The 26,531-nt window shown below is 46.5% G+C and overlaps 2 protein-coding genes and 2 non-coding genes across 25 annotated transcripts in view; 1 reads left to right on the forward strand and 3 right to left on the reverse strand.

The window, feature by feature from the left end:
- LOC114794942 (voltage-dependent P/Q-type calcium channel subunit alpha-1A-like) overlaps positions 1-13,123 on the reverse strand; it is a 77,204-nt gene extending 64,081 nt beyond the window's left edge. For all 22 annotated transcript variants that reach the window (XM_028987842.1, XM_028987844.1, XM_028987841.1 and 19 more), the window contains exons 1-2: positions 12,783-13,123; positions 12,110-12,685 (exon numbers count right to left, since the gene is read on the reverse strand). In XM_028987842.1, the coding sequence (XP_028843675.1) occupies positions 12,110-12,372 (263 nt within the window). In that variant the 5' untranslated portion in view covers positions 12,373-12,685; positions 12,783-13,123. The remainder of the gene's footprint in view (positions 1-12,109; positions 12,686-12,782) is intronic.
- An 11,285-nt stretch (positions 13,124-24,408) lies between these two features.
- On the reverse strand, positions 24,409-24,490 carry trnas-gcu (transfer RNA serine (anticodon GCU)). The gene has a single exon. It is a non-coding gene; the product is annotated as a tRNA-Ser (tRNA).
- Positions 24,491-24,637: 147 nt separating this feature from the next.
- Positions 24,638-26,489, forward strand: LOC114794950 (alpha-ketoglutarate-dependent dioxygenase alkB homolog 7, mitochondrial-like). The gene is made up of 4 exons (XM_028987853.1): positions 24,638-25,019; positions 25,740-25,913; positions 26,055-26,179; positions 26,283-26,489. The coding sequence occupies exons 1-4, from the start codon at positions 24,708-24,710 to the stop codon at positions 26,410-26,412; spliced, it is 741 nt and encodes a 246-aa protein (XP_028843686.1). The 5' UTR covers positions 24,638-24,707; the 3' UTR covers positions 26,413-26,489.
- trnas-gcu (transfer RNA serine (anticodon GCU)) lies at positions 25,352-25,433 on the reverse strand. Its single transcript has one exon. It is a non-coding gene; the product is annotated as a tRNA-Ser (tRNA).
- Positions 26,490-26,531: the final 42 nt, after the last annotated feature.

Here is a 26,531-nt window from a genome sequence, read left to right on the forward strand (position 1 = left end):
AACCCTACAATTGAAGTGAAGGTCATTGTGAAGGACAGCAAGCACAGTACACGGTGACACAACAAAATGTGTCCTCTGCATTTAACCAACACCCTTGGTGAGCAGTGGGCAGCCATGAAAGGTGCCCGGGGAGCAGTGCGTGGGGACGAGGCTTTGCCACCACTGCCCCTTATGCGGGGTAGACTTACAATTGGTAGTTACAGGGACAGTCCCCCAGGACAGACTCAGGGTTAAGTGTCTTGCTCAGGGACACAATGGTAGTAAGTGGGGTTTGAACCTGGGACTTTGTGGTCTTCTGGTTCATAGGCATGCAAAAAGAGGAACAATTTGCCACGACACTCCATTTCACAGCCAACATCTATCTGATTTTCCTATTTGCTGATCACTTCCAACTTCTGAATCACTAAGGCAGTAGACAGCAAATCACCTCCCTCCGTGACCTGGCGGCCCTAGTTCTCTGCAACGTAAATATGTATTGATTTCTTCCCCTGTTTGCTTTATAAAATACTATCGCAGAGATGAGGTCCGCTGGGATTTATTAAAGAATGCGAGAGCGTCTCTTTGCTCTTTGTTACTCTGTGTGTGTAAAAAGAGCGATTAGGTAAGCCAGGCCCTCACTCGTTCCGCTCGTCCACAGGAGAGAAGGGAAGTGCCCGAGGACACGCTCTCGTTCTCCCTGTCATTCTCTTCTCGTCTCGCTCGCCGCAGTGGTGGTCAGATCCTCTGCATCGGACTGGACACACAGCCACAGGCGCCGGGATATCGCGTCCACTTCTGTCATCACAGACGCTGTCTGGTCAACACATCCACTCGAAGCCTGTCCGTTTGACCCCAGTAATGGGCGGCCTGGTCACTAACGGTCGGTCTGAGTGGGACATGTTTAACCCCCCAGGGGAATCTGTATGTGTGTGTGTGTATAGTGTATAATATGATGAGAATGCATTGTGTGAATTTACACGTGCGTTTGAGACATATGTGTGTATTTTTAACAGGGCAATCTGTGTGTGTATGTGTGTTTATGTATGTGAGGGTATAGAGTGTGTTGTGTGCATTTACGTGTGCTGTTGAGATTGGTGTGTGTATAATAGTAGTGTGTAAAGGTGTATGTATAACGGACTGTAAAATTTGAATGTGTGTGTATATAGTGTGGTAGTAGCCTAGTGGGTATGACCAGAAAACACAGGTTCAAATCCCACGTACTACCATTTTCTGCCAGAGTAACACACTTTACCCTGAGTGTCTCCAGGGGGGGGACTGTCCCTGTACCTACTGATTGTAAGGTGCTCTGGATAAGGGCGTCTGATAAATGCCGTTAATGAACACGTACATATCATATCCATTCATGTTACATATGGGGCAGTAATCTGATAGAAATGAAAGAAAGGCAGTGCTAAAGTTACACATTAATAATAATTCATAAATACTACATATTCATCCAGGTATTAGTAATGTAATTAGCAGTATTTTATTTATTGTGTTTAGCATAATGCGTATATTTTATATAGTGTTTTGTGTGCATATAGAGACTGTGTGTGTGTGTGTGTGTGTGTGTGTGTGTGTGTGTGGTGTCTGTTCAGTGGCTGCAGCAGTAGGAAAGCAGCACGTGGCTTCAGGAACACGAGCATGAAAAATCAATCCATCACAGACACGCTCCTCACCCAGCAGCCAGAAATAGCTCTGCTCCCACGTCACTGCACACACTCTTACAATACACACGCACACACACACACACACACACAGTACAGCCAGAGGTACACTCACACACAGGAACACAGTAGAGGAATATGTACATTCACACACACACATAAACTAGACATTCAATCACACACGACACACACAGTTCAGAATACAGTTGCACAAGTCACACACTCTCACTCTCTCTCTCACACACACACACACACACACACACACACAGTTCCGCCACCAGAAATGAATAATTAATGAGCAGTAAGAGCTGAAGACATAGAAGCGCTACAGAGAGACTGAATGAGTAAGAGATGCCAAAGACAAGAAGCAGCTGAGAGGGAGCAGACGAACGGAAATGCAGCTCGGCACTCAGCTCTCTAATGAAGCGCCGCCATGCCGGTAACTCACCTAGCCAAGGAACCCATACCTTCCACGGTGCCTAATAAACATTCCAAACTGCCTGGAATTCTGTGGCCAAAAAATCTGGACAAAATGTACATATGCTACTTTATTATTAGACCTGTCTCATGACAAATGCATAGAACATACATTTTCTTATGGCTTTTTTTGCATGTCTAATGTGCTCTTTAACTACTGCGAGTTTATTTACTGTCCTTTATACTGTCTAGTAAGCACATGGAAAGTAAAGGTGAATTCACCACAGGTCTAGTGCCCTTCTGGCTGGTTGCGGTATAACACCCCAGTTGTTTCAATGAGAAAATGCTGATTAAGCAAAGTTTGTTTTAAAAATGTTTTTCAACTGTGTCATAAGAAGGTGTGGTACACTTTTGAATATATAACATGATGGAAAAATTTAGGCTTCACCACAATGGAAGGTGTGACCACCACCAGGAATACTGGACAATACTGTACTCAATGCACACAATGTTGCATTGATTTTCCATTGTTACATTAAGACAGATGACTTTAATGTATTTACATGTGACGTCTGGGCTTCTCCTCCAAGTAATGTCCCTGAAATCGCAAGGATTTTCACTTCTCTCCACAGATTTGCTGGTTTGAACGTGGTAAGCTGTGGCACTGCACTCCGTGCACCTGAAGAGCAATGGTTTGCTACAGCCAGTAAAGCAGCCAGCGGCTGTGAAGTCATGGTGCTCGTCGGATCATCAGGTGGCACCACTTCGCGGCTAGGGTCTTAATGACCGTCATTATTCAGTTTGGACTGATTGGGACTATACTTAAGTTGCCTTATTTCCACACTTCCCTGGTTCGGCTTCACTAAGTGTTCACTAATTTTGTTGAACTTTAATCTCTGTGCGTTGTGACGCATTGATACGGTAACCCATAGAAACGCGTCTCCAACCAAAAAGGAGGAGAGGTTTATTTTAGCAGTGATTATAAATTGACTTTGTGATTTTAATTCCAGAGTTCCTGCTACTCTCTAGGCTACCACCGCCGTGCCCATTGTCTGCCCATTGGTGGCTTTGGTTGACATAGCAAACTCTTTTGTCACCCAGAAGTACCCTTCTTTCCCACTGGTTGTCTTAACAAGGTACTTGTCAAACTAGTGTTATCACCAGTAGTTATTTCATAAATCTGTACGTTCTATACATATCTGTACACTGTACACAATATCTGTACACTGCTCACTCAGGGTGATGGGTTAAATGCAGAGGACAAATTTCACTGTGTGCACCGTGTGCTGTGCTGCTGTGTATCAATCACTTGATGTGACAATCACTTCACTTTCACTTTCTATTGACATTCCATGGTCTCTGGTCACAACATTTGCATTCGCGGAAATGACGTCATGGACACCATTCACCAACCGCAATGTTTGGCGCAGACAGGAAGTTGCGTCAGCGTTTTTTCCAGAAAAAAAAAAAAAAGAACCCACCGGTTCTTCCGAGGCTCACATGAAAAAATTATATTTGTGCTCATTTTCACATCCAGTCACCGAGCAACTGCAATGCTTCACACATTTGGAAGCCAAGATGGATGGTGGGAGGGCAAAGCATAAGACGACAAAAGGGGACAAATTCCAGGTCCGCCCGTCAGAGCTGCTGCTCTCTGAATGGCTGCAGAGACTGAGGGACTGCAGGACTGAGAGCATGCCAACAGTGTGCAAAGCTGTCTTTAAAGCAAAAAGTGGCTACTTCGAAGAATCTAAAACATAAAAAAAATTCTAAATTATGTAATGCGTTTTTGTTTAATACATCATTTCATACGTGTTCCATCATACTTTTGTCTGAGGTAATAATCTACGTTTTTTTTCTTAGAAAAAAAAAGTACCTTATTAACAAAAAGACACACAGTATTCAGATAGCTTATATCACCTCGAAGAGCTTCACCTCTGTCTGCAAAGTGACCTCGCGGAATCAGCTGTGACTAAGACTGGAAGTGACCAGGACATGTCCCGTTTTCAAGTCCATACCGATATTACGGGATCTGAGGTGATAAGCGGAAGGAAGGCCACATATCGAGTACAGAGTCTGTGGACACTGGTGGTTTTGGTTGCCATAGCAAACGTGTAGCGAACTCATCTGTCACTCAGTGTCACCAGTAGTTGTTTTGACTTTCATCAATCTGCACGTTCAATTGACATTCCATGGTCTCTGGTCATATTTATTTAATCTCTGGTCTTATTTATTTGATTAACAGCGTTTAGCTGACGCCCTTTTCCAGAGTAGCTAGGGGGACAGTCCCCCGGGAGCAAGTGTCATGCGCAGGGACGATATTAAGTTGCACCAGTGGACTTCTACCAGCCTCTCGCTGTGTGGACGGCCACTAAGATCTACTGTGGACGTCGAGTTGTGTTGAAAACGGGTGACGCCGGTTTAAAGCTCATCAATCATTCAGTGCTTCTCAAATCCTGCGCACGGGTGCATCATCGCCCTGCGAGACACCCGTCCCATCAGGGTGGAAATGTTGTTTCGCAGGAGAGCGGCGCTCGCTTGCTATCGCTTTCTGTTGACCCGAGGCGACTCTTCCATCTCAGACCACAAGTGCACCAACACAGGTCTTGTTCCAGGTTCTTCGTCTAATGTGTCACCCGTCTTCAGTTTCTCGTTCGCCTTCTGAATCCGGAAAAAGCGCAGGAACGTACAGCACGAGGTCTTTTTCTTTTAAGTGATTCAGAGGAAATATCGCGACCCGTCGCCTGCTGCACTGCAGCTGCTCTGAGACTCGGCCTTGGTCTGGGCTGCTAATGTTGTGCTCATGAAAATTTCAGACACGGGGACTTGAACAGCATCGGCAATAAGGGCCGAGCTCAGAGCGCCGCGCCGGCGTAGAAAATGCCACCGCGCTGCCCGCGGGGTCTCGCCGAGCCTAGTCCTAAATCATTTGTGCGCCCCCCTCTCTGTGCTCTCTCGCTCCGGCCCCGTACCCGCCTTACTGCCGCCGCCTTTAACCGCGTTTTACCCATTTACCCACAATGCCCTGCACCTATGCAGCATCTCTTGAAGGGACACGGAGAGCAGGAGCTTCACCTGCACCCAGGTCTGAACCCAGACGGAAACATCCTCCCATCGCATCTCGGCAGAGAGCCCACGAGAAGCAGGACGGCCCACTCCCTCTCGCTCTCTTTTCTTTACGCAGGGGGTGACGCCATTCTCGGCAAATCGCTATTCGCGAGCAGACAACCGGCTCCACCGGGGTGGGGTGGGGTCGGGGGTGGAGGATGCCGCGGAAGAGCGCACTTTCAGGCAGCTGCGGATATTTTGGGGCTGACAGGATGTGAGGGGAGAGAATGGGCCGAGCGAGAGATGTAACGAGGATGGGGGGAGGAGGAGGGGTGGAGGAACGGGAAACTGCATGTAACCCCTTAAAACCTCGGAAAACATGCCAGGCTTCCGTAACATTCCGTAACTAAAGGCCATTTACTACGGCAATATTCATGGGATAAAGACGAAAAAAGGAATATTGACCTCACTGTTCCTATGACACCGGATAGCACACGCGGTATCACAGCACGACTGATTCAAGAAACAGGTCAACAAGCCGAAATGCTGAAACAACGTAGCACAGAACGAAGCGCCACATCCTCGCATTTGCACGTGGTTTCTGGCTTGCGAGAAAAAGGAAAAGAGAGGAGGAAGAGGATAAATTATTCAGCTTCTGCTGACTGCACGGAGAGAAGGAAGGAAAAAAAATCAAGACTGAGCTCTTTCATTCTTTCCTCTCCCACTGCTGTTCGCTTTTCATGTCAGTAGAACTCTTTAAAACTGCAGGTGTGACTATCACGATACCGATACTAAGGATGGTACTGGATTCTCTATACTATTTTCGATACTAGAGAGGGAGAACAATTGAACACAGGATAATTTAAATAATCTTTTAATAAATTAAGAATATTTTTAGAATATTTTTTATGAAGTCAGAACACCATATATATTGAAAAATGTATAAAAAACCTAAACAAATAATTGAAAGAAATGTATTTTAATTAGATCATTAGAAAATATTGATACAGCAATATATCGCAATATTTTACGTGCTGATATGAAATCTATACAGGGATATTAAATATCAATAGTTTTGTATACAAATTTAGTCCACTGGGTGGTGCTGTTGAGCGATTTCTTTCGTGAAGTCAGCGGAGATGAGAATCAGCATGCAACTGCAACCTCCACTCCTTTAGATGGCGCTGTACAGCTGGGTACTTTCAATTACCGCTGGGCGTTCCAAGCAGAGTGAAATCGCAAAACATGACAGACCGATCATGGCATTTTCTATTTCAGCTCTATTTGAGCTTTTCAGGGGCCTGTCGCAGTATGCACAGTGACCCCTGTATCGTGAGATCCTTGCCAATGACACACCCGTAATTTTAATGTTTTTGTGCCGAACTAGACAGCACTCTTCGCCTCTCATGCCACAGAAGTGAGAAAATATGCGCGTTGTCATAATATTCTCATTCTTGTAGTTAACTAACTTCAACAGTATTTCTAGACAGTGGCAATAAAAAATTAAAAAGTTTTGAATTATGTTTGAACAACAACTTTATAACTCGGCGTATAATTCAGAGTGATGGTCTTTCAAATGCTTTGCTAAATTTGTTGTGCTGCTTGCTTTGATGGCAACAACTTTGAAGCACTTCTTTCAAACAGCTTCTCCACATCTTTTTGGTTTTCCCCGTTCATCTGGTTGAAAAATACCTCCATAAAGCGCTCTTAATTTTAACATTATCTACCGAGCTTGGTGCTGCAGAATTATGCTTTAAGTATAAGCAATCGGTTCTCCAGGTAGCCCAAGATTCGAGGGAGGGGCTGCTGGCTGCAATGCCTGTTGAAAATCGCTGTAGTCTGCCGGTGAGATCAGTACGCTGGCAGATGCAATGCTGGAATTTTAAGTATCGATACCAGCTCTGATTTATATCGAAAACGATACTAAAGTTTAGTATCGGTTAGTTGCCGAGAATCAATTTTTTTGACAACATTATTGCACCGGCAGCAGCAGAAGCCAGCGGACGCCTCATGCAGGTCAGCTCAGGCCACATGCTCCTCCATTAGGCTAAATGCACCATGGTACACTAACACACTGCATAATGTACAGCCGACCGCAGACATTTAATTAGTCTAAAGCAGCGATGGAAGACGACGGACACGCGGGGAACATAGAAGATGCATACATGAGCATGTACACACACACATGCACTATTGGATTTCATAAAGTGATCAATGGACTTATTGTTAGCAAGCACATGTATAGAATTATGCTCCATTTACAGCCACGGGGTTATAAATGTAACTATAATTCATTTAATAATTCATTCATTTAAACCAATCATGTCACGTCACAAGCTTGGCAGCTTTTGCATGTTTTTAGTGTTTTTACTTCACCCCATATTGACAATATCAATATGTTAACCATTAGTTTTCACAAATACATGTTACATTTACAAGACGCCCTTATCCAGAGTGACTTTCAGTCAGTGGTGACAGGGACGTTTCCCCCCTGGAGACAATCAGGGTTAAGTATCTTGTTCAGGGACACAATGGTGGTAAGTGGGGTTTGAACCTGGAACTTTGTCTTCATAGGCAAACTTACCACCTACAGTATAGTACAGTACAGTACAGTCCCTGACAAATCTCTTGTCGCTTGTGTACAAATTTACCTCAAGTGCCGCTGCAATATATTTCGAATCAAGATTTTTTTTTAAAAAAGAAATGGCTCATTTTATTCCCAACAGCTTTTGTAATAATGTTTCAGTGTCAAAAAGTATTCTTAATATTCAAATCTTGGTAAAGCCCATTGAGTCAATTTTTTGCAAAGACATAAGTGTTGTCGCCTTGTCACAGGAGCTTCACCTGTGACCCCAGTACACGAGACCTTCACATCAACTGCAACTAGACCTCTGCAAACATGCCTAAAATTCACCCTGAGACTAAAGAGGCTGAAGACCAGATCCACTGCTGATGTGGCAGACACCTTCAATGTGTCTCAGCGTCAAGTACAGAGGATACAAATGATTTGAAGATACTGGAGACGTTTTTGACAAGCCCAGGTCAGGCAGACCCCGCAAGACAACTGCTCGAGAGGACCGTTTGTTGGCTTGAAAATCCAATGCCAGCCTATTTTCCGCTGCAGCAGAGCTCCACGGGACCTGGCTACCTGAAGTCCCTGTGTCAACCAGAACAGTTTGTTGGATTCTGTCTTGAAATGGCCTCCATGGTCAAATCAGTGCCCAGAAGCCACCACTACACAAAAGATAATTGAAAAACCATGTGGCATTTGCCAAGGTCCACAGCCTGCTAAAAGGATGGACGCTGGAAAAGGTGGAAGGTGGATTTTTCAGATTAATCTTCTGTTGAATTACACCACAGTCACCATAAATATTGCAGGAGACCTACTGGAGCCCGCATGGATCTGAGATTCACCCAGAAAACAGTGAACTTTGGGTTACGTCCAGTATGTGGGTGTGCGAGAGATCTGCAGGGTGGAAGGCAACATCAATAGTCTGAAATACCAAGAAATCTTTTATATTCCCAACCATAAAAGGGGCCAAATTCTGCAGCAGGATGGTGCTCCATCACATACTTCCATCTCCACATCAAAGTTCCTCAAGGCAAAGAAGATCAAGAGGCTCCAGGATTGGCCAGCCCAGTCACCAGACATGAACATCATTGAGCATGTGTGGGGTAGGATGAAAGAGGAAGCATGGAAGAAACCAAAAGAATATTGTTGAACTGTTGGAGGCATGCAAGACTGCTTTATTTGATATTCCTGATGACTTCATCAATTGTATGAATCCTTGCCAAACCGCATGGATGCAGTCCTTCAAGATCATGGAAGTCATACAAGATATTAAATTTGATCTCACAGCACTACTTAAGTTGCTGACATATTTTTGTATTTGTTCGATTTGTATGTATAGGTGAAAAAACGTTTTGTCTTGCCAAAATGTGACCATTCTGTCTTGATTAAATGATAAATCTTTTTTTCAGTGAAACTAATTCATTTCAAGGCATTAAACATCATTTGGTAGGGTTATAGCTTTTGAGCTATATGAGTTATTTCTAACACCAATTGATTAATTAAAAGTCAGGTTAATAGCAGGTGTTTCTACAAAATAGACAAGTGACAAGACTTTTGTCAGGGACTGTATAGAAGGTTTGCATTTGATTTCAGGGAAGCTGAAGGTGCTGACAGGCCTGAATTTTTAAGAATTAAAAGAAAGATTCTACAGTATTGAAATCACATGACCAGGTCAGGAATACAGCTATGTTAAGCAATGACAAGCGTCACCAGTGTCCAGTCGACTCTGACCCACCTGGTGAAGTAGGAGGCCAGCCTGCCACCAGACCCTCCGGGTGCTCGTTGGCCAGTTGGCAGGAGGAGGAATGGGCCGTGGGATATGGGGCAGTGGTGGCCTAGCGGTTAAGGAAGCGGCCCCGTAATCAGAAGGTTGCCGGTTCGAATCCCGATCTGCCAAGGTGCCACTGAGGTGCCACTGAGCAAAGCACCGTCCCCACACACTGCTCCCCGGGCGCCTGTCATGGCTGCCCACTGCTCACTCAGGGTGATGGGTTAAATGCAGAGGACAAATTTCACTGTGTGCACCGTGTGCTGTGCTGCTGTGTATCACATGTGACAATCACTTCACTTTCACTTCATATACGAGCCAAAAGTGGCACAGCAGCTAGATCTGGATATGACTACACAACAACATGTTACGTGTTATTTAGCAGACCCTTATAACCTGTGTTTAAAAATGCATGCTAAATTATGCCAAGTCATAAGCAGCGCATTATGGAAATTTAGCCTCAATTCCATACTATTGGTTCAATGATGCCTCCTGCCCGCCCGCACTGAGCTATTTACAACTGTGGAGCCAACTTTCTTCAAATGAATTCTCAATTACTGAGCAGCACAAGGCATTACTAGCTGTGTGCGTTCACGCATCATGTTCATGTGCATCGGACACACGCAACAAGCAAAGGCCTAAAAGGCATCTGCATCACAATGCGAAATCCAAAACGTGCGGGAAATGTCCACAACTGAATCCCCTCCTAAATTTAAGATTCATAATTATATAACATAAAATAACATTATGGAATTTTTCTATTTTCACGTGATCACGCGTCATTGAAACCAAGGGCAGCAACTAATTTCCCATAATGTGAAATCTGAATTTAATTGTGTAAGAAAACCAGCTATTTTTCATCAGCTGTCTGGCATTGGGTGACCCCGCCCACCGCAGACCCTTTCCCACTTCCTGGGCTATTTGTGTTGTAGCTTCGCCGCCGCGCTAACCATAAATTACTGCCAATATCGACATTAGTCGAGATTTACCGTCCTCCCTGTCTCGTGCCAACGTCTATAAAGGGGCTGCCTGGAAGACATCTCTAACACAGCTTCCTTTAAAAGGTCATGAAACAAATGTTCATATTACGAGGTTCTTTTCTCCCTCTTTTAACCTTGCCTCTCTCGTCCAAAGCCTCTCTGGGGGGACTCAGCCCCTGCTGCTCGGTTTAGCGGCCATGTGCTGGTGTCATGTGACACCGCACGGTATCCAAGGAGCAAAAAAAAAAACTGAAATGGATTCATAAACGTCTTACAGGGGAAACCTGACCGCTATAAATCCCACTAAAAGCACCATGCTTGTCTGTCGAAAGAGCATTTAAGTGAAAGTGAAGTGCAGCACAGCACATGGTGCACACTGTGAAATTTGTCCTCTGCATTTAACCCATCACCCTGAGTGAGCAGTGGGCGGCCATGACAGGCGCCCGGGGAGCAGTGTGTGGGGACGGTGCTTTGCTCGGTGGCACCTTGGCGGATTGGGATTCGAACCGGTAACCTTCTGATTACGGGGCCGCTTCCTTAACCGCTAGGCCACCACTGCCCTAAATTCTACGTTCTAAGTGTAGAATGCAAACTAATAAAACTGGACAATAATTTAAGTGTTAGATTGTTTCCGGAATGCAATACTGTAGCGTGCTGTAAAAGAAACACGAATATATACTTTGAAGTTTCAACCGCGAATCCGCCCAATCTGCGCAAGGTCCTGTCTCCTCTCTTCCTCCTGCTGTTGCCCTTCGTTTCATTTGCCCGTAACACCACATCTGCGGCCCAACCACCGACGCAGACAGCGTATCAGCAATTTTATTTCAGAATGTGTAACATTTGCACGCACCGGCTGCATTTTTATTTTTTCCTGTCATCCATTAACTCGGCTCTAACATTCGAGACGTTTGCCTTCAGAGCCACTAGTGGACCGTGGCGGCGTGACAAGCACTCGGCGTGCCGTAGCAGGAAAATTGCACCGGCGAGGCCTGGAAGTGAAGACAACACAGATGTCACAGCGTCCGCGTTGTCGTGGAAACATAAGACAGAGAGCGTCCTTGACCCCCCCCCCCCACGCAGCTTCCCTGACCTGTCTCTGTTTTAATCTCACAGTACACCCCCCCCCCTTCCTAACGAGGCCTGTGCTCCCACCGACGGGGTTGTAATAACGGCCTCAGTTATTCCGGAAAGGCCTCAGACGCCCGAAATAAAGAGAACGTGCACGAGAGCAGCCTTCCGTAACGTCGAATCGGCACCGAAGCCCTCGGAGGAGAGGTGAAATGGTGGCTTGCCTGCGCTACCTCCATCCCCGTCCCCACCCCCACTCGGCCACCTCCAGCGCCACCGCCGCCCCGCCTCGTTCTCTCCTCTGCACGAGCCTGGGCAGAAACCGCACACGCTGACATCAGCAGTCGGAGGCGAAGCACCCACCACGAATCTCCGCCGGGGGGGAGGGGGGGTGCAGCTGGGACCCGGGCACGGCGGGGTCCACGTCCCACGAAACATGCAACATGGCAACGCAATCATCACCATTACTATCATCATCATCATCATCATTATTATCAGCAGCTATATCATAAGGTATCACCTGGAAATGAGTTCATGGTGATTTTAGGTACATTACCCCACCACGGCTCCAGAACCAGGTTTTTTTTGGGTTGGGGTCGGGAAAGGATATGGCCATTCGGTGATCTTTTTGGCGTATTTTCTCACAAAGTTGTCCTCGCTGAAGATGAAGAGGGAGCGGTTGACGGTGAAGCAGTTCTGCCGGACCGGTATCGGGTTGTACAGGGCCATGGTCCGCGCTCGCTGGGCCATGGACTGCTTGTACATCCTCTGGGCTCCCGGCGGGCCGCCCTGCCGGCTGCCGCCGCGGCCCGGGCCGCCCTGGCCGGGCCCTCCGCCGTACCTGGACGGCACCTCGTCTCCGAACCGCGCCATGCTACGGACAACACCAGATGCCGGTCTTCAGGAAGCAGCAGAGGAGGAGGAGGAGGAGGTGGACCACACCACATTACACCCCATCCGCTTCAGGACTCCACGCGTGGGGAACTGGTCTCTCTCCTGCTCACGACCCTCCACGTCCGTGACTCGCGGTTCGTCTATTCGCTCGAAACGATCACAGGAGCCTGGGCGCCAGATCCGACCGCGAACCTGGCCGGGCGACCGGCGCGATCATCGCCGCGGACTCGAACGAAAAAAATTTAAGAAAAACAAACGAATCAGACGAAAACGATTTCTGACGGTCACGACTCTGCAGGTGTAAAAAAAAGAAGAAGGGAAAAATAAATTAATTAATTTATTTTATCGACATCCGCAATATTGGGTGGTGGAGACGCGGAGCCCACTACCTTCCTCCACCTCCACTCGCCGGGCTGGGGGGAAAAATTCAGTTTTTCTCTCCGTTTTGCTCCCCCGTCGACCTCAGGTGCGAAATCTCGTCCGCTCCGCCGCGACCGTCACCTGCACTCCGGGGAAGAGCCATCGCGAATCCTCCTCCTCCCGGGGCTTCGGTCAGTTCGGGAGCCGCGCGTCGCGCCTCCCGCTCCGCGGAACCCCGGCGAGCATCGCGGGGTGGGGTGGAGGTGTCCGAAAAGCACCCCCCCACAAAAAAAGAAAGCAGACCCGCCGAGCCCTGTCCGCTCCGCTCCGCACCTCCGACGCGTCTGCGCTGCGCGGCCTCGGCGCCCCCGGGGGAGAGGAGGTGGGCCGGGTTGGGAGGGGGCAGAAAGACGGGGGCCTCCCTCCGCGCTGCGGGTGTGGGGAGGGGGTTCTCGGCCGCTTCTCCGCCCGTAACGCGACCGGTCCGGGGTCCCTCCGACACCCGCAAACCCGACGCGGTTCGACGTTTAGGTCTAAAAGAAAAAAAAAACGCCGACGCTTTTTTTTTTGGCGGGAAGGGAGCGTGAAGCTGACGTCACGCATGCGGCATTCTGGGTAACTCGCCTGCCAATGCGCCATGTTGTGGGGATCTCGGTGCCCACCTGTGGGTGAACTGAACGCTGCGGCAAGAGAAAAAGGGACAAACGAACGAGCACAGTCCATCAAGCCAAACATCTAGTCGAGACGCCAGCGTGACAATGACCACAATGACCACTATAGTGGTGGTAGTAGTCTGGTGGGTAACACACTCGCCTATGAACCAGAAGACCCAGGTTCAAACGCCACTTACTACCATTGTGTCCCTGAGCAAGATGCTTAACCCCGAGTGTCCCCAGGGGGGACTGTCCCTGTAACTACTGATTGTAAGTGGCTACTGATAAGTGGCGTCTGATAAATGCCATAAATGTAAATTTAACAGCTCTGTAGTTTATGGAGGCAGTGGTGCGCATAGTGGTTAAGGAAATGGCCCGGTAATCAGAAGGTTGCCGGTTCGAATCCCGATCTGCCAAGGTGCCACTGAGGTGCCACTGAGCAAAGCACCGTCCCCACACGCTGCTCCCCGGGCGCCTGTCATGGCTGCCGACTGCTCGCCAAGGGTGACGGGTTAAATGCAGAGGACACATTTCACTGTGTGCACCCAGTGCTGTGCTGCTGTGTATCACAATGACAATCACTTCACTTGTTTTCTGGCTGGGTGGGCTGGAGGTCCGGGACGCAGGACCGGAGACAACTGGGCACCTGAGGGACCCTGAGGGACGCCGGGTTATTCGACCGAAACACGGGCCTTTCTGTGGCACGAAAAACGCCCTGCCGCAACACGTTCATCAAGGCTTTCGTTCAACTGATGGAGGGGACAATAAGGGCGTGGGATGAGTGCAGATGCCAGAAACTAGATCGGCCGATCGGTTGGGATATCCAATATCACAGCTGATAATCGATAGCGTGCTTGGATCACGGCCTTTCAGCACCACGGACAGCTCCCTACTGTTCCCTACAGCAATTTGTGCCAAATATTAAAAGAATCCTGCACAAAGTTTGGTTTGGGCTCGCTTGTGCAATGATTAAGCTGAGCAAATAATTTCTAACTGTCTTCCGAACCCACTCAGCTCCCGGGCTGACGGGGACGCACATCTGGGCCTGTGGACCACAGGTTCATCTTGTGGCAACGTTTGACCGCTGGCCATTGAATGCCGATGACTGGCCGCGCATCGGCCTAGATGGTAAATCTTCTCTCAGCATCTGCCTTGTTTTGCACGGCTGTGCCGCACCGCCATCTGCTAACTATGTTTGCTTTGACTCTTAGGACGTTTGTTAGTGTCTGCTTATAGCGCGTGTGTGTGTGTATGTGTGTGTGTGTGTGTTTGGTGATCTGTGAAATTATCTCTCGCCCTTCAGGATGAGCGAGCTCAATGAAGAACAGCAGACTCACATCCCACACAGCGTCCTAAATGAGGACATACGGGGGGGCGAGACACGCCAACCACGTTAACAGACGTTTGGGACGCAACAGACTGCGACTGTGTGGGCGTGTTGTGGGATTTTCATCACTTGATAGGTTGAAGTTGGATCCAAGTTCAATAAAATCCTTTATTGACGCTATCTGCCACTGCACCATGTCTAAGAATTAGGGGAAAGCTGACATTCTCCTGACATACATCTTGTCCGCAGCAGTGTTTATTCACCGGTCAGCATCCTTTAACTCTCTCCAAAGCTAGAGACAGTCACGAACCTCCTCACATCATTGTGCAATCATGGTCAAGCCAAGGGCACAGGCATGGAACATTTTGTTATACAAGAGGAACACACAGTTAGAGAAGAAGAAGTTTAATAAAAAAAGTTTTTCTAGCAGGGCGAGTGTATGAATATGAATGGACTCTGCTCCCACATATCTTGAAAAATGAAAATGACATCTGGCCACCCGAAAGATCTGAAATGCTGCCAAATAATGCTAAACCAGAGCATTACTTTTGTACAAGGTGTTGTGATGGCTGGCGTGCTTATTGGAATGCCGTGCAATTTTTTACATTCATTTTTCAGCACGGTTTCGTGAACTGATGATCCCGGAGGAGGTAGCAGGAAGCGGGGCCTTCGCAACCGGGGAGGGAAGCAGGCCCGAGCCGCTGAGAACTCTCGATTATCTACGTTTGCTACAGCCTTGAATCTGCAGTAACCCACATTCTCATTAGAAAAGGATTACGGTGGAGCATCATTACGGAATGAGGGACCATTAACAAATTAAATTGAACTGAAAACCATCCATATATACACACACACACACACACACACACACACACACACACACTGGCGTGGTCTGCTTTTCGGTTTGGGTGACCCAGGGGCCTGGGGTCTTGGTGTAAGTAGTAATGGTGTGATGCTGTTTTTGTGCTCTTCAGATAGGGCGCAAGTGTGGAGGGTCCCTGTGATAGTGAGTGCCATTTAATAATCCCGTTTCCACTTCCCCTTTCCCTTTCCCAAACGAGAGCCCTATAGGTTGGTTTGTCCTGTATGTCAATAAATCTTTTATTTTTACAAGCGCCTGGGTCCTCCCTTTCTTCTGTGTCATGATATATAAATACACTCATATACAGAAATATTGATTTTGATCAATTGTACAAAAATTGTAATGCAAAACACTTAAATTCATCTCTGATATTCTCCTCAACAGTGACACGTGGTGGCATCAAAACAAGTTTCATAGTAATAGATATATAGATTTTTCTTATTTTATGCCTTGGAAGTAAAATAAATCTCTCCACAGCTGTAATATACTATAATTCCCATGCCAAAAATACCAGCCCCTGCTGTGTTGTGTAGCGCCCTGGTCAGGCGATCAAAGTGCTGCTCCTCGGCTGCACTCCGAGGCGGCGCCCAGTGTGACGGCGGTGTCACTCAGCCGGGGCTCACCTTTCAACCGCAGCAAGAAGCATCCTCATTAAATGGCACTGCACTAATCTGACACGGCAGCACCCAGCGAGTGGCACGACGGCAGCTGAAAGGGGAGAGAGGGGGAGATGGGCGGAGGAGGTGGGTAGCAGCTCTGCACATAAACGTACAATTTTCTCCAAAGAATTGATACAGATTTCAAACAAGTTCTACCAAAGTGATGTCATCGTGCGAACTTAAGTCTGCACTTCTGCGTGAGTGTGCATTAGGGAGAACATGCAGGGGTCTTTGGGTTCACGAAGCAAGGGAGGGAAGGTCGGAGGGAATGAAAGAAATCAAGGAATCCAGCGGTGGGCTGCTCTGTCCTGTCTGGCAGCAGCATATCTCAATGATTCATAAAGCTGAATTATTCATTTGCTTCATAAGCATGGGCCTTCCTACACCAGACTTAACCTCAGTTAATCTCTCTTGCAGATCCACGTCGAGTTTCTACACATGCATTTAGATTTGTGTCAGGATAGTTTTAACGCCTGTTTTTTTTTTCCTGTAAAATATTATCAATTTTACAGAAAGCTTTACATATATTTTTCGTTTAATATATTTATTGATCATTATTGATAACAAAACAATGGAATCAGCACAATGAGAAAGCCTATATACAAAGAACAAAGATTATATACAAAGAATCTAAACTGTATTTTACATGAAACAGAATAAAAATGAATAATCAATTATTTATAATGTATATAAATTGTGTGTATATATGTATGTATGTATGTGTGTGTGTGTGTGTGTGTGTGTGTGTGTGTGTGTATAAATAAAATGACAATAATGATAATTTATATAATTATACTGATGGGTGGGGCTCAGTCTGCTGACACTGAAGAAGGTTTGTTATAAAATTTTACTGCTCGTCGAATATTTAATGTTCTCTAGCTTTAGAAAGGACATGGTGTCCTCTAGCCACCTGGTTGTAGAAGGAGAATTACATATTTTTGAAAGGGTTCATGAATCAGCTTGGGGGTTGGTGGTGGTAGTAGCCTAGTGGGATGGCAATATACAAACCACACAGCTGATAAAAACACACACACACACACACACACACACACACTCAATTTTCACTGTCTCCTGCAGTTTGATTACAAAGAAAACAGACAAAAAGGCCGCGTGAAATTCTGCACGGACTGAAAGATGCATGTATGTTGCTATACTACTGACGCAGTGGTGGCCTAGCGGTTAATGAGGCGGCCCCCACACACTGCTCCCTGGGCGCCTGTCATGGCTGCCCACTGCTCACTCAGGGTGATGGTTAAAAGCAGAGGACACATTTCACTGTGTGCACCATGTGCAGGGCTGCAGCGCATGACAATAACAATCACTTCATTTTCTCTATAAGGACAGTAAATCATACTGCAATGTCGGAAAATCTGTCGCCCCTCGGAGCCGGTGTTTGTCGCAGTGGATGCGCTCTGTTCATTTGAGCAGCATTCATACAAAATGAACATTTATAAATTGTTGCAGGTACAGCATGCGTGAGAACTTTATGGGAGGACCAAAAAAATCACAACAGTTCCATCTGCTCTTGGATGCAGTCTTCAATCTCTAACGTAGTCAGGCTTGATTAAGAATTTTGCCAATTTAAACATCTATAAGTGACTTGTGCCACTTTGGTTCTCAACCCTCCATATTTCAGGAGAGCCGAGAACCTGTGTGGAGAAAGGAACCCTGTGAACTGTAAATGGCAGGCAGCTTTTCCCCCCTAGTGTAAGTAGGGCAGAGTCTTCGCTCGGGAGAGGAAGTGATGCAGTTGTCGGGACACACCGCTTCAGTCTGCAGCTCCTTCTCTCTTTTCCTTTTTCACTTCACAAACACACACACACACACACACACTTATCTCTGCACGCGCCATTCTACATTTGGTCACTCTGCAAGATTTCAGATTAGATTCTTTCAACTTCAAGTTCAAATTCAAGTTGAGGTTTATTGTCATTTCAGCTACACACTGTACATGTTACGCGGTACATAGTGGAACGAAATAACGTTTCTCCACAACCTGGTGCTACATGTAACAATTAAACAATGTTAAATACTGACATAAAGTGCACACGTGTGACAGACAAACAGGGGACACAGGCGGAGCAAGACAAGCAGTGCAGGAGTAACAGAATACCAATACAGCCAGCGCTAAAAAACTCTGCTTTAAGTTAAAGTGAAGTGATTGTGAAACACTGCAGCACAGCACACGGTGACACAACTAAATGTGTCCTCTGCTTTTAACCATCACCCTTGGTGAGCAGTGGACGGCCATGTCAGGCGCCCGGGGAGCCATGTGTGGGGACGGTGCTTTGCTCAGTTGCACCTCAGTGGCACCTTGGCGGATCGGGATTTGAACTGCCAACCTTCGGATTACTGCTAAGATGTCCAAGATGTGCTGCCTTTAATATCCTGTTCGTAGAAACCATGTCTGTGGCTATATGTCATTCCTATACAATATTCTAAATGTTATACCATTTTAGGTTTTAAATTTAAACTCCATCTACTATAGAGAATGGCAATTTAATGACAAATGTCAGATTATATCTAATATTTTGTTGGTTCATTTAATCAAGTGTTTAAAAACAAACATTTTAATTGATTAAATGAAATCAGGTGTAACCTGATGTAACAGAAGCGTATCACACAGGCACCTTATTTACATTTTAACTGGCTTTGGTTTGCCGTCCCAGGACAGAAGTCATTAAGTGTGCTATTGATTTTTTATATGGAGAGGGTCAGCTTGTCCTCCTCGCTGTCACTCTGCAGTGACATCTACTGGACGATGGCTCCCACGGGCCGTCATTCATTCATCCTCACACAAATGTGCTGAATGTTGATGCTTACCATTTAGGTCCATGGGAACATGTGGTTAATATCGTAAACAACAGCAGTTGACATCAGAATGGCTGCCATGAGGTCAGAGGAGATGCTGATTGTTCTGAGGGGCTGAGGGAGGTGTGTGACCATTACTAGTCGTTCATCTGAGCTGGGAGGAAGCGGAGACGGGCTCGGATGGAAATTGTATCTGCATACTGAAGCTGAGACGGATGCTGGGGTGCGGCAAGCCGGACATTTAATACAGAACCACAGTGGCACCGTGTCCCAGGACGTTCCCCTCTTTTGTACACTCAATTCATTGAACGAATTCATTTTATTTTAGTTACAGTTAGTTAGATACCAGCAGTACAAGTGTCGTATGAAGCCTAAATTCAGTCGTTGTCAGCAAACTTTGCATAGCTCCAGGTAATAAATACCGTAATAGTTCTGTTTATGGGACTCATGTTGTTCAGCATTATTTAAGGAATTCTGTGGCAATCGGAATAAAAGGTACAGTTCGTACAGGAGTGGGATCATGCAGAGCTTGAAGCAGCTGGCTGCTGTTCATTTGCCTGCAACCCCTAAAAGCGTGGCAGTAGCCCCCCCTTCCCCCCCAGGCCACCCCTACAAGCGCTTTAATTCCCACAAGAACTGCAAACAACGTCGCCTGTCACTGACAATTAGGGGTGATTACGATCATTAAAACCGGTCTGGGTAATTGATAGGGAGAACCAGCCAATAATGGGATTAAATCCCATTATGCCGGGTGTGTTTGTGTGGTCTGTTGTGTAAAGAGGCTTTCCAAACACACTGCTTCTATTGGCTGCAGGGAGCAGATAAGGGTAGTTTTACTGTACATGCACTAAAAAAAAAACCCAGCAGGTCAATGGTCGTATTGAATTTGGGCAGCAAATTCCCCTCAACTCCTCCTCCCTCTCTGGTGCATTTTCATGTATACTGTTTTCAGGGTTACACGTAATGGCATTATATAATTTAACTACGGATAAAATGTAATTGTAATCCGTTACATTACTTTAGGAGCAGTGGTGGCCTAGCGGTAAGGAAGAGGCATCGTCTTCAGAAGGCTGCCGGTTTCGAACAGGCACCACACACTGCTCGCCGGCCGCCTGTCATGGCTGCCCACTGCTCACCAAGGGTGATGGTTAAAAGGACACATGGAGGACACATGCAGAGTTGACTGATCTGATAAATTATCAGAACATTTTTTGCAGCTATGACAGCCAATAAAAGAGCTGCTGGGTTGTAGTAGCCTAGTGGGTAACACACTCGCCTATGAACCAGAATCCCACTTACTACCATTGTGTTCCTGAGCAAGACACTTAACCCTAAAAATTGCAGGGGGGACTGTGCCTGTAACTACTGATTGTAAGTTGCTCTGGATAAGGGCGTCTGATAAATCCTGTAAATGTGAGCTGCTGACTCCTTGCTTCTGCTTTTTTCTGTCTCCATTGTCTGTGATGATCATTCAAAGTTGTAGCTGAGGATGGTGCTGTTGTCACTGGTGTTGGTTGAGGGAATGGAAGGATGTAAGGTTGAAGGGTAAGATGATAGATGAGATGGAGGAGGCAGGAAGGACCAGGCAGGAAATGAGGCTGGTGACAGTTGACTTTGCTAATATGAGGACCAGACATGAAATGAGCATGGTGGCAGATGTCCCTGTTGGTATGAAGATGAGGCTGGTGGCAGTTGTATTTGCTCATGCAAAGACATTTACATTTTTCAGCATTAATCAGACGCCCTTATCCAGAGCGACTTACAATCAGTAGTTACAGGGACAGTCCCCCCCCTGGAGCAACTTAGGGTCAAATGTCTTGCTCAGGGACACAATGGTAGTAAGTGGAATTTGAACCTGGTTCTTCTGGCTCATAGGCGAGTGTCTTCACTCTTTTAAAAATGTCTGAGGGAAACACACTATATTCTGTTTGTATCAGGTCTCTGGGCAGCCTGACCGTGGGTCATGAATAATCTGTGAACAAAAAAAAGACAATGTACCACTTACACTGTATTAGCAAAACACGACTGAAATATAGTATGACCCCACTTCACAATTTGAGTATTTATAGCAGCACAACCACTCTGGTTGTAAGTATGATACATATGAAATATGGGTGTATCCCCTATAGGTCTGGTCACCTTTCAGATGCCTGCTGACCAGGAGCAGAGCCACTGCGGTTCCTGGAAGCTCTCCATGGTCCTGTCAAGATGGTCTTTTTACATTTTACAGTGTATTTGCATGTGGACAGGAATACAGCCTCACAATCTCATCTGTCTATTTGCCTGACACTGCTGTAATATTCATTCAGATACAAAATTTATTTCAAATTCAAATTTTATTTGTCATGTACACAGTCATACACGGTATGATATGCAGTGAAATGCTTGTGCGACTGCTTATTACAATATTGCAAATATTGCAAATATAAACAAATATTACAAATTTGTTTTTAAAGATAAATTATATGCAACAAGTAGGAAAAAATTTGTAGTAAAATATTTGTAGTGGCTTGAAGATGTGCAAATGTTCCATATGTGAGTCCAGTTGTCACGTCCATGCGGGCATGACGCAGCGGGTGAACGTAGAGGAGGACGAGGAATGGAGGACGCTTTCACCTGACATCACGGAACAGGGGTTTAATTAGTGAATCACAGGACAGGGGAGACATCCGAGACGAAGACACTGGTGAACACGGAATATAACTTCAAAGACCTGACAGCGGACAGAAACGAACAGGGCAGCTTTATACAATTAACACAGGTGAAAACGATTAGGGAACATTTCACAGGACAACAATTAAACTCCGGTCCGGATCCTGATCCTGATCCTGATCCGGACCGGAGTAACCCCCATTTCGGACCGGATCCTGACAGAATCCCCCCTTTTATGGCACGACACCTGGCGGGCCAGATGGAGCAGTCCATGAAGGAGGGGGGAAAAGTCCATACACAGAGTCTGAATGGTTCGAGTGGAACGGAATTGACTCCAGGAGAGAAAAGATGATGAACAGGGAGGAATGATAAATGACTGAATGAATGAATGAATGGTCCGGTATTCCAGATGGACGAGCGGCGGTTCTCCAGCGCAGACGGCTTCGGGCCAGTTTGGTACCGGCCCCTCGTCCGCAGGCGTCCGCCGCTCCCTGTCAGTCTCCGGCTCGCCCCGCTGAATGGCTGCTCCTCACCTTCAAAGCCGCCAGACACGGGACTGAGAGGCAGGGGTCGGGACCCTGCTGAATGAAGCAATGGAAGGCCAGGGACAAGGAAGCTGGCGGCGTCCTCCCGGCGAGTCGCGGCTCCTCCGATCAGCGGGGCTGCGTCAGGTGGCGTCCAAATGTCGGTCAGGTCTTTCTGTCACGTAATAATTTAAAGCACAAAGTCAATGTTACCAGTGGGTCTCCCAGGGGGTTTGAACTCAGGACTCTGTTGCTCGGAGCATTTGCTGTGGACATCAGATGAACCACTCAGAGCCACAACTTCACGGGCCCTGTTCATATTGCATCTGGATATCTGCGTGTGCATTGCAATGCATCTCCAGCCTTTTCAGAACAGTTTTGAGATTATTGAAAACCTGTCACCATTAATTTATTAATTAATGATATATTGAGTCTGTCCCTATCAATATAATTGAATAGCAGGCATGTAAGTGACACAAATCATGTAAAAAAAAAAAAAAAAAAGTTTTTGATTTTTGCTTACCTGGGGTAAATGATGAACCCTCTCCCACATTCTCAGGACGTCAAGGACCTTGTCTCCCTTTGGTGACGCTGAGCCCAGTCTGTTGGATGCACGGCAAGTGCTGCTGCTGCACCTCACACACGTGTGTCATCCTCTCAGGTTGATCAAGGACAAACCTGAAGTGTCAGTCTGATCCCACACAGAATTGAACAATCCCTGGTCAGGGCCCGGGGCTCCTCGAGTTCTTCTTCTTCTTCTTCAATATCTCTGCTGAGATATTGGAGGAGATATTTTTTTCAGCTCTGACCTCCTTGCATCTTTCAGACGAGGATATGATTGTTTACATGTAGTTTGTGCCAAACGGACAGTGATGGAGACACTTGCTTTCACCGGAAAAAAAACGATGATTCAATACATCGCTTATAAAGTTAGAACAAGTTTCTATAGTTTCTAGTTTCTATATTTCTTTCGAAGATGATTTAGACGCAGAATGAAATAAAAAATCGCGCGTAAAAACTCAAAGCCAGGAGTGATTTAGCTGTTTTGAGGTACTCAAAGCCAGAAGTGATTTAGCTGTTTTGCCTTTTGACTCCCGGAGCTGTGATACTCGGATCATTTTCAGGATCCGGCTCCCTTAGAGTCGCTCACTAAACGGATCCGGGCGTGTGAGTCACTTGAGTCACTCGAGTCAGTATTTGCAAACCGACAGCTGTGAGTCAACTGAAGTGTTTGAATCGTCTTTTAAAAGAAAGTAAAACGCCTTGTGATGAGAACGAATCACTTTCAACGCCGTAAGAATGGTCTGTTATGTTTGTTAAAGGTGAGGGGACCGGACACATTACCACGACAGCCTGACCTAGCCTCACACAAGATAGTGAGAGAAATTAACAAAATAATCATGCCTAAAGCCCAAAGGCATGATTTAGGGTAATGTTAGACCGACAAGATATTTTTTATAATAGTTTTAATGTTGGGTCTCACAATTAGCCTTTTATTTATATTATTCCAGACAGTGTTCCGGATCACCACCAAAATTTAATCAACTTTTCGCTGTCCTAATGCCCACTTTGCCCCAAAATGTCGTCCAAATCGATGCAGTAATTTTCGAGTTATTTTGCACAGAGAGACGTTTCCGGCCAGAGGAACCATCGGTTCCACGGACTCGGGTTAGGAGCGCTAATTCGTCTGTGAGCGTTTCAGATGGTGCCAAAAACTGCAAGTTATACAGCTTGTATTGTAATTGATATTGCAATGATTATAAGATTATATTTCCGACGGTATTTATGTGACGGGGTTTACAACTGAAACGTGGGGTAGTTGGGACCCAACGGATTCGGTTCAATGGAGACCTCAGATTCATGACTCATGAGTTACTTAGTGGGTGATTAACCAGGGTGAGTCATGAATCGCACAGCACTACCCGCCACCCCGTACACCGACCAGCGTCCGCTAAGCGATATCTTGCGAAGTTCGTTTTTGCCGCTTCGACGAGGCTTTGATTGATCGTCGTTAAAATTGTTAAAAGACGACCAATGTCAGCCCTGTAGTTCTATTCAAAGTGGACTGCAGCGCCATTAAACTAAATATGTGGAATTTCCAGCCACAGGCGCTAATATGGATGAGATTGAAGAGAACGTCAGGGTTTTTGGATGGGGAAAATATGAACGACGAGGATGGGATTCGAACCCACGCGTGCAGAGCACAATGGATTAGCAGTCCATCGCCTTAACCACTCGGCCACCTCGTCTGGGCGCTGTCTCCAAAATCGCCGCTGTTTGGCTGCTGTGGATAATAAACCCGAGATTTGATTGGCTGCCTGGGTTTCCGTCGTGTTCGAGACTTGCCGGCAGGTGGCAGCAACTCCTCTGCCCGTCCTTCCACTGCAGGACTTCGTTTCCCAGAATGCACGTCGGGACCGACATGGCGGCGCCCTCGGTTGGACGTCCGCGAACACGTTCGTGCTGATGCTACATGTTGGTCTTTATATTCACCACGAGGAGATGAAGTTGCTGCTTAGTCTGCTTAAAAACTCTCATGCACGATTCCAGTTGAGGTCTGGTTCCACTTCCCCCCCCGCGTCTGGCCCGTCTGCACCCCTGAAACGTGATACAGGGGCGCGGTGGCTGCGCGCTTCCTCCCCCGGAGTTTTAGAAAGCCTCCGAGGGTCTGTGGAGGTCCGCGCCGGCTTCATCAGCGAGGAGGAGGAGCTGGATCTCCTGAAAGAGCTGGAGCCTGGGCTGAAAAAGAAGAGATACGAGTTCGACCACTGGGACGATGTAGGTGGTCGCCATTTAAACCAGACCTCTGTCTGCAAATTGTCTGCAATGAAAAGGTTGAATTAGGGGACAAAAAATAGGAACTTAAATTAAATGGACTTGCACATGTTGCTCAAAACATAGCAGAGCAGTTTATTATTAATGCCACATGGAAATATTCTCTTAAACAAAAGATAGAAGAAATACTAAAAAATAACTTTTCACCACAGACATACTTGTGTCAGAGGGTTATTACCTTATTTTTTTTTATTAATGTAGCCAACATTGAGTCATAAAACATTTGGGTGCCACATCAGGAGCTGCCCTCAGCTAGTTTGTTGGGAAAAGGTCGTCGACGAGGATGGGATTCGAACCCACGCGTGCAGAGCACAATGGATTAGCAGTCCATCGCCTTAACCACTCGGCCACCTCGTCTGTGATGGAAAAAGTTAAATCCCACCCACACAGGGACACTTTACTGTACTAAATTAATTTCCAATATATATTTTTGGTATCGACTGAATAATCTGTTACATGGATTGGTGTGGGTGATATCATATGTGGGTTATATTTATTAGATTTGCCATAGTGCAGAAGATATTCAGACCCCATCATGCACAGGTTATGCTAGCTGGTTTTATTGGCCACGTTTGATTCAATCTATTCCCAGAATGGTGTTTTTTTTACGCATATGTTAATTAAGCTTCCCTAACCCCGAGTCACCTTTGACCTCTGATGCAGGCCATCCATGGTTACAGGGAGACCGAGCGCTTGCACTGGGGCGCTGCAGCACAGGCAGTGTTGGCTCGAGTCCGAGCTCAGGCTTTTGCAGAGGGCAGCCAGTTGCTGGGCCCAGTGCACGTTCTGGACCTGGACGAGTCTGGATACATAAAACCCCACATTGACAGCGTGAAGGCAAGCGTCAGTTACCCTACGCAATATTTTACAATGCTTTCTGCCTTCGTCAGGCATTGACAGAAGCACTCGTGTACTATTGCGCTTCTGCGATGCTCCTGATATTTTCCTTTCTTTTTCTCCGTCCTCTGTATAATGCAGTTCTGTGGCAGTACTATTGCAGGCCTCAGTCTTTTATCTGACAGCGTAATGCGACTGGTCCGGGAGAACAACACCGCTGACTGGGTGGACCTGCTGCTGACTCGCCGTTCTCTCTATATTCTCCGGTGAAAGTTACAGCTTTTTATTCTTTCAGTCATTTGATTTCTGCTTTACCTGTAGCGTTTGTGGTCCCAGTGATAATTTATTCATGTACGTGTTTGGTATTAGGGATGGCGCAAGATTTAACTTCACTCATGAGATTCTGAAGGATGCAGAGTCCTCCTTTGCAGGACAGAAGGTGGCGCGCCAACGCCGCATCTCTGTCATCTGCCGGAACCTTCCCACGTCAGTCAAATGAAGGAACTGACCGTGTTTCAGTACCTTTTCAAAGAGCTCAATATATTGTGTGACTGTATATTAAAATTATTCATTCAATTTACAGTTTCATGACTAGTTTTAAGTGCATCTGGGGGGGGG

Source organism: Denticeps clupeoides, chromosome 7 (genome assembly GCF_900700375.1).
Source record: "Denticeps clupeoides chromosome 7, fDenClu1.1, whole genome shotgun sequence".
NCBI classification, from domain to species: Eukaryota; Metazoa; Chordata; class Actinopteri; order Clupeiformes; family Denticipitidae; genus Denticeps; species Denticeps clupeoides.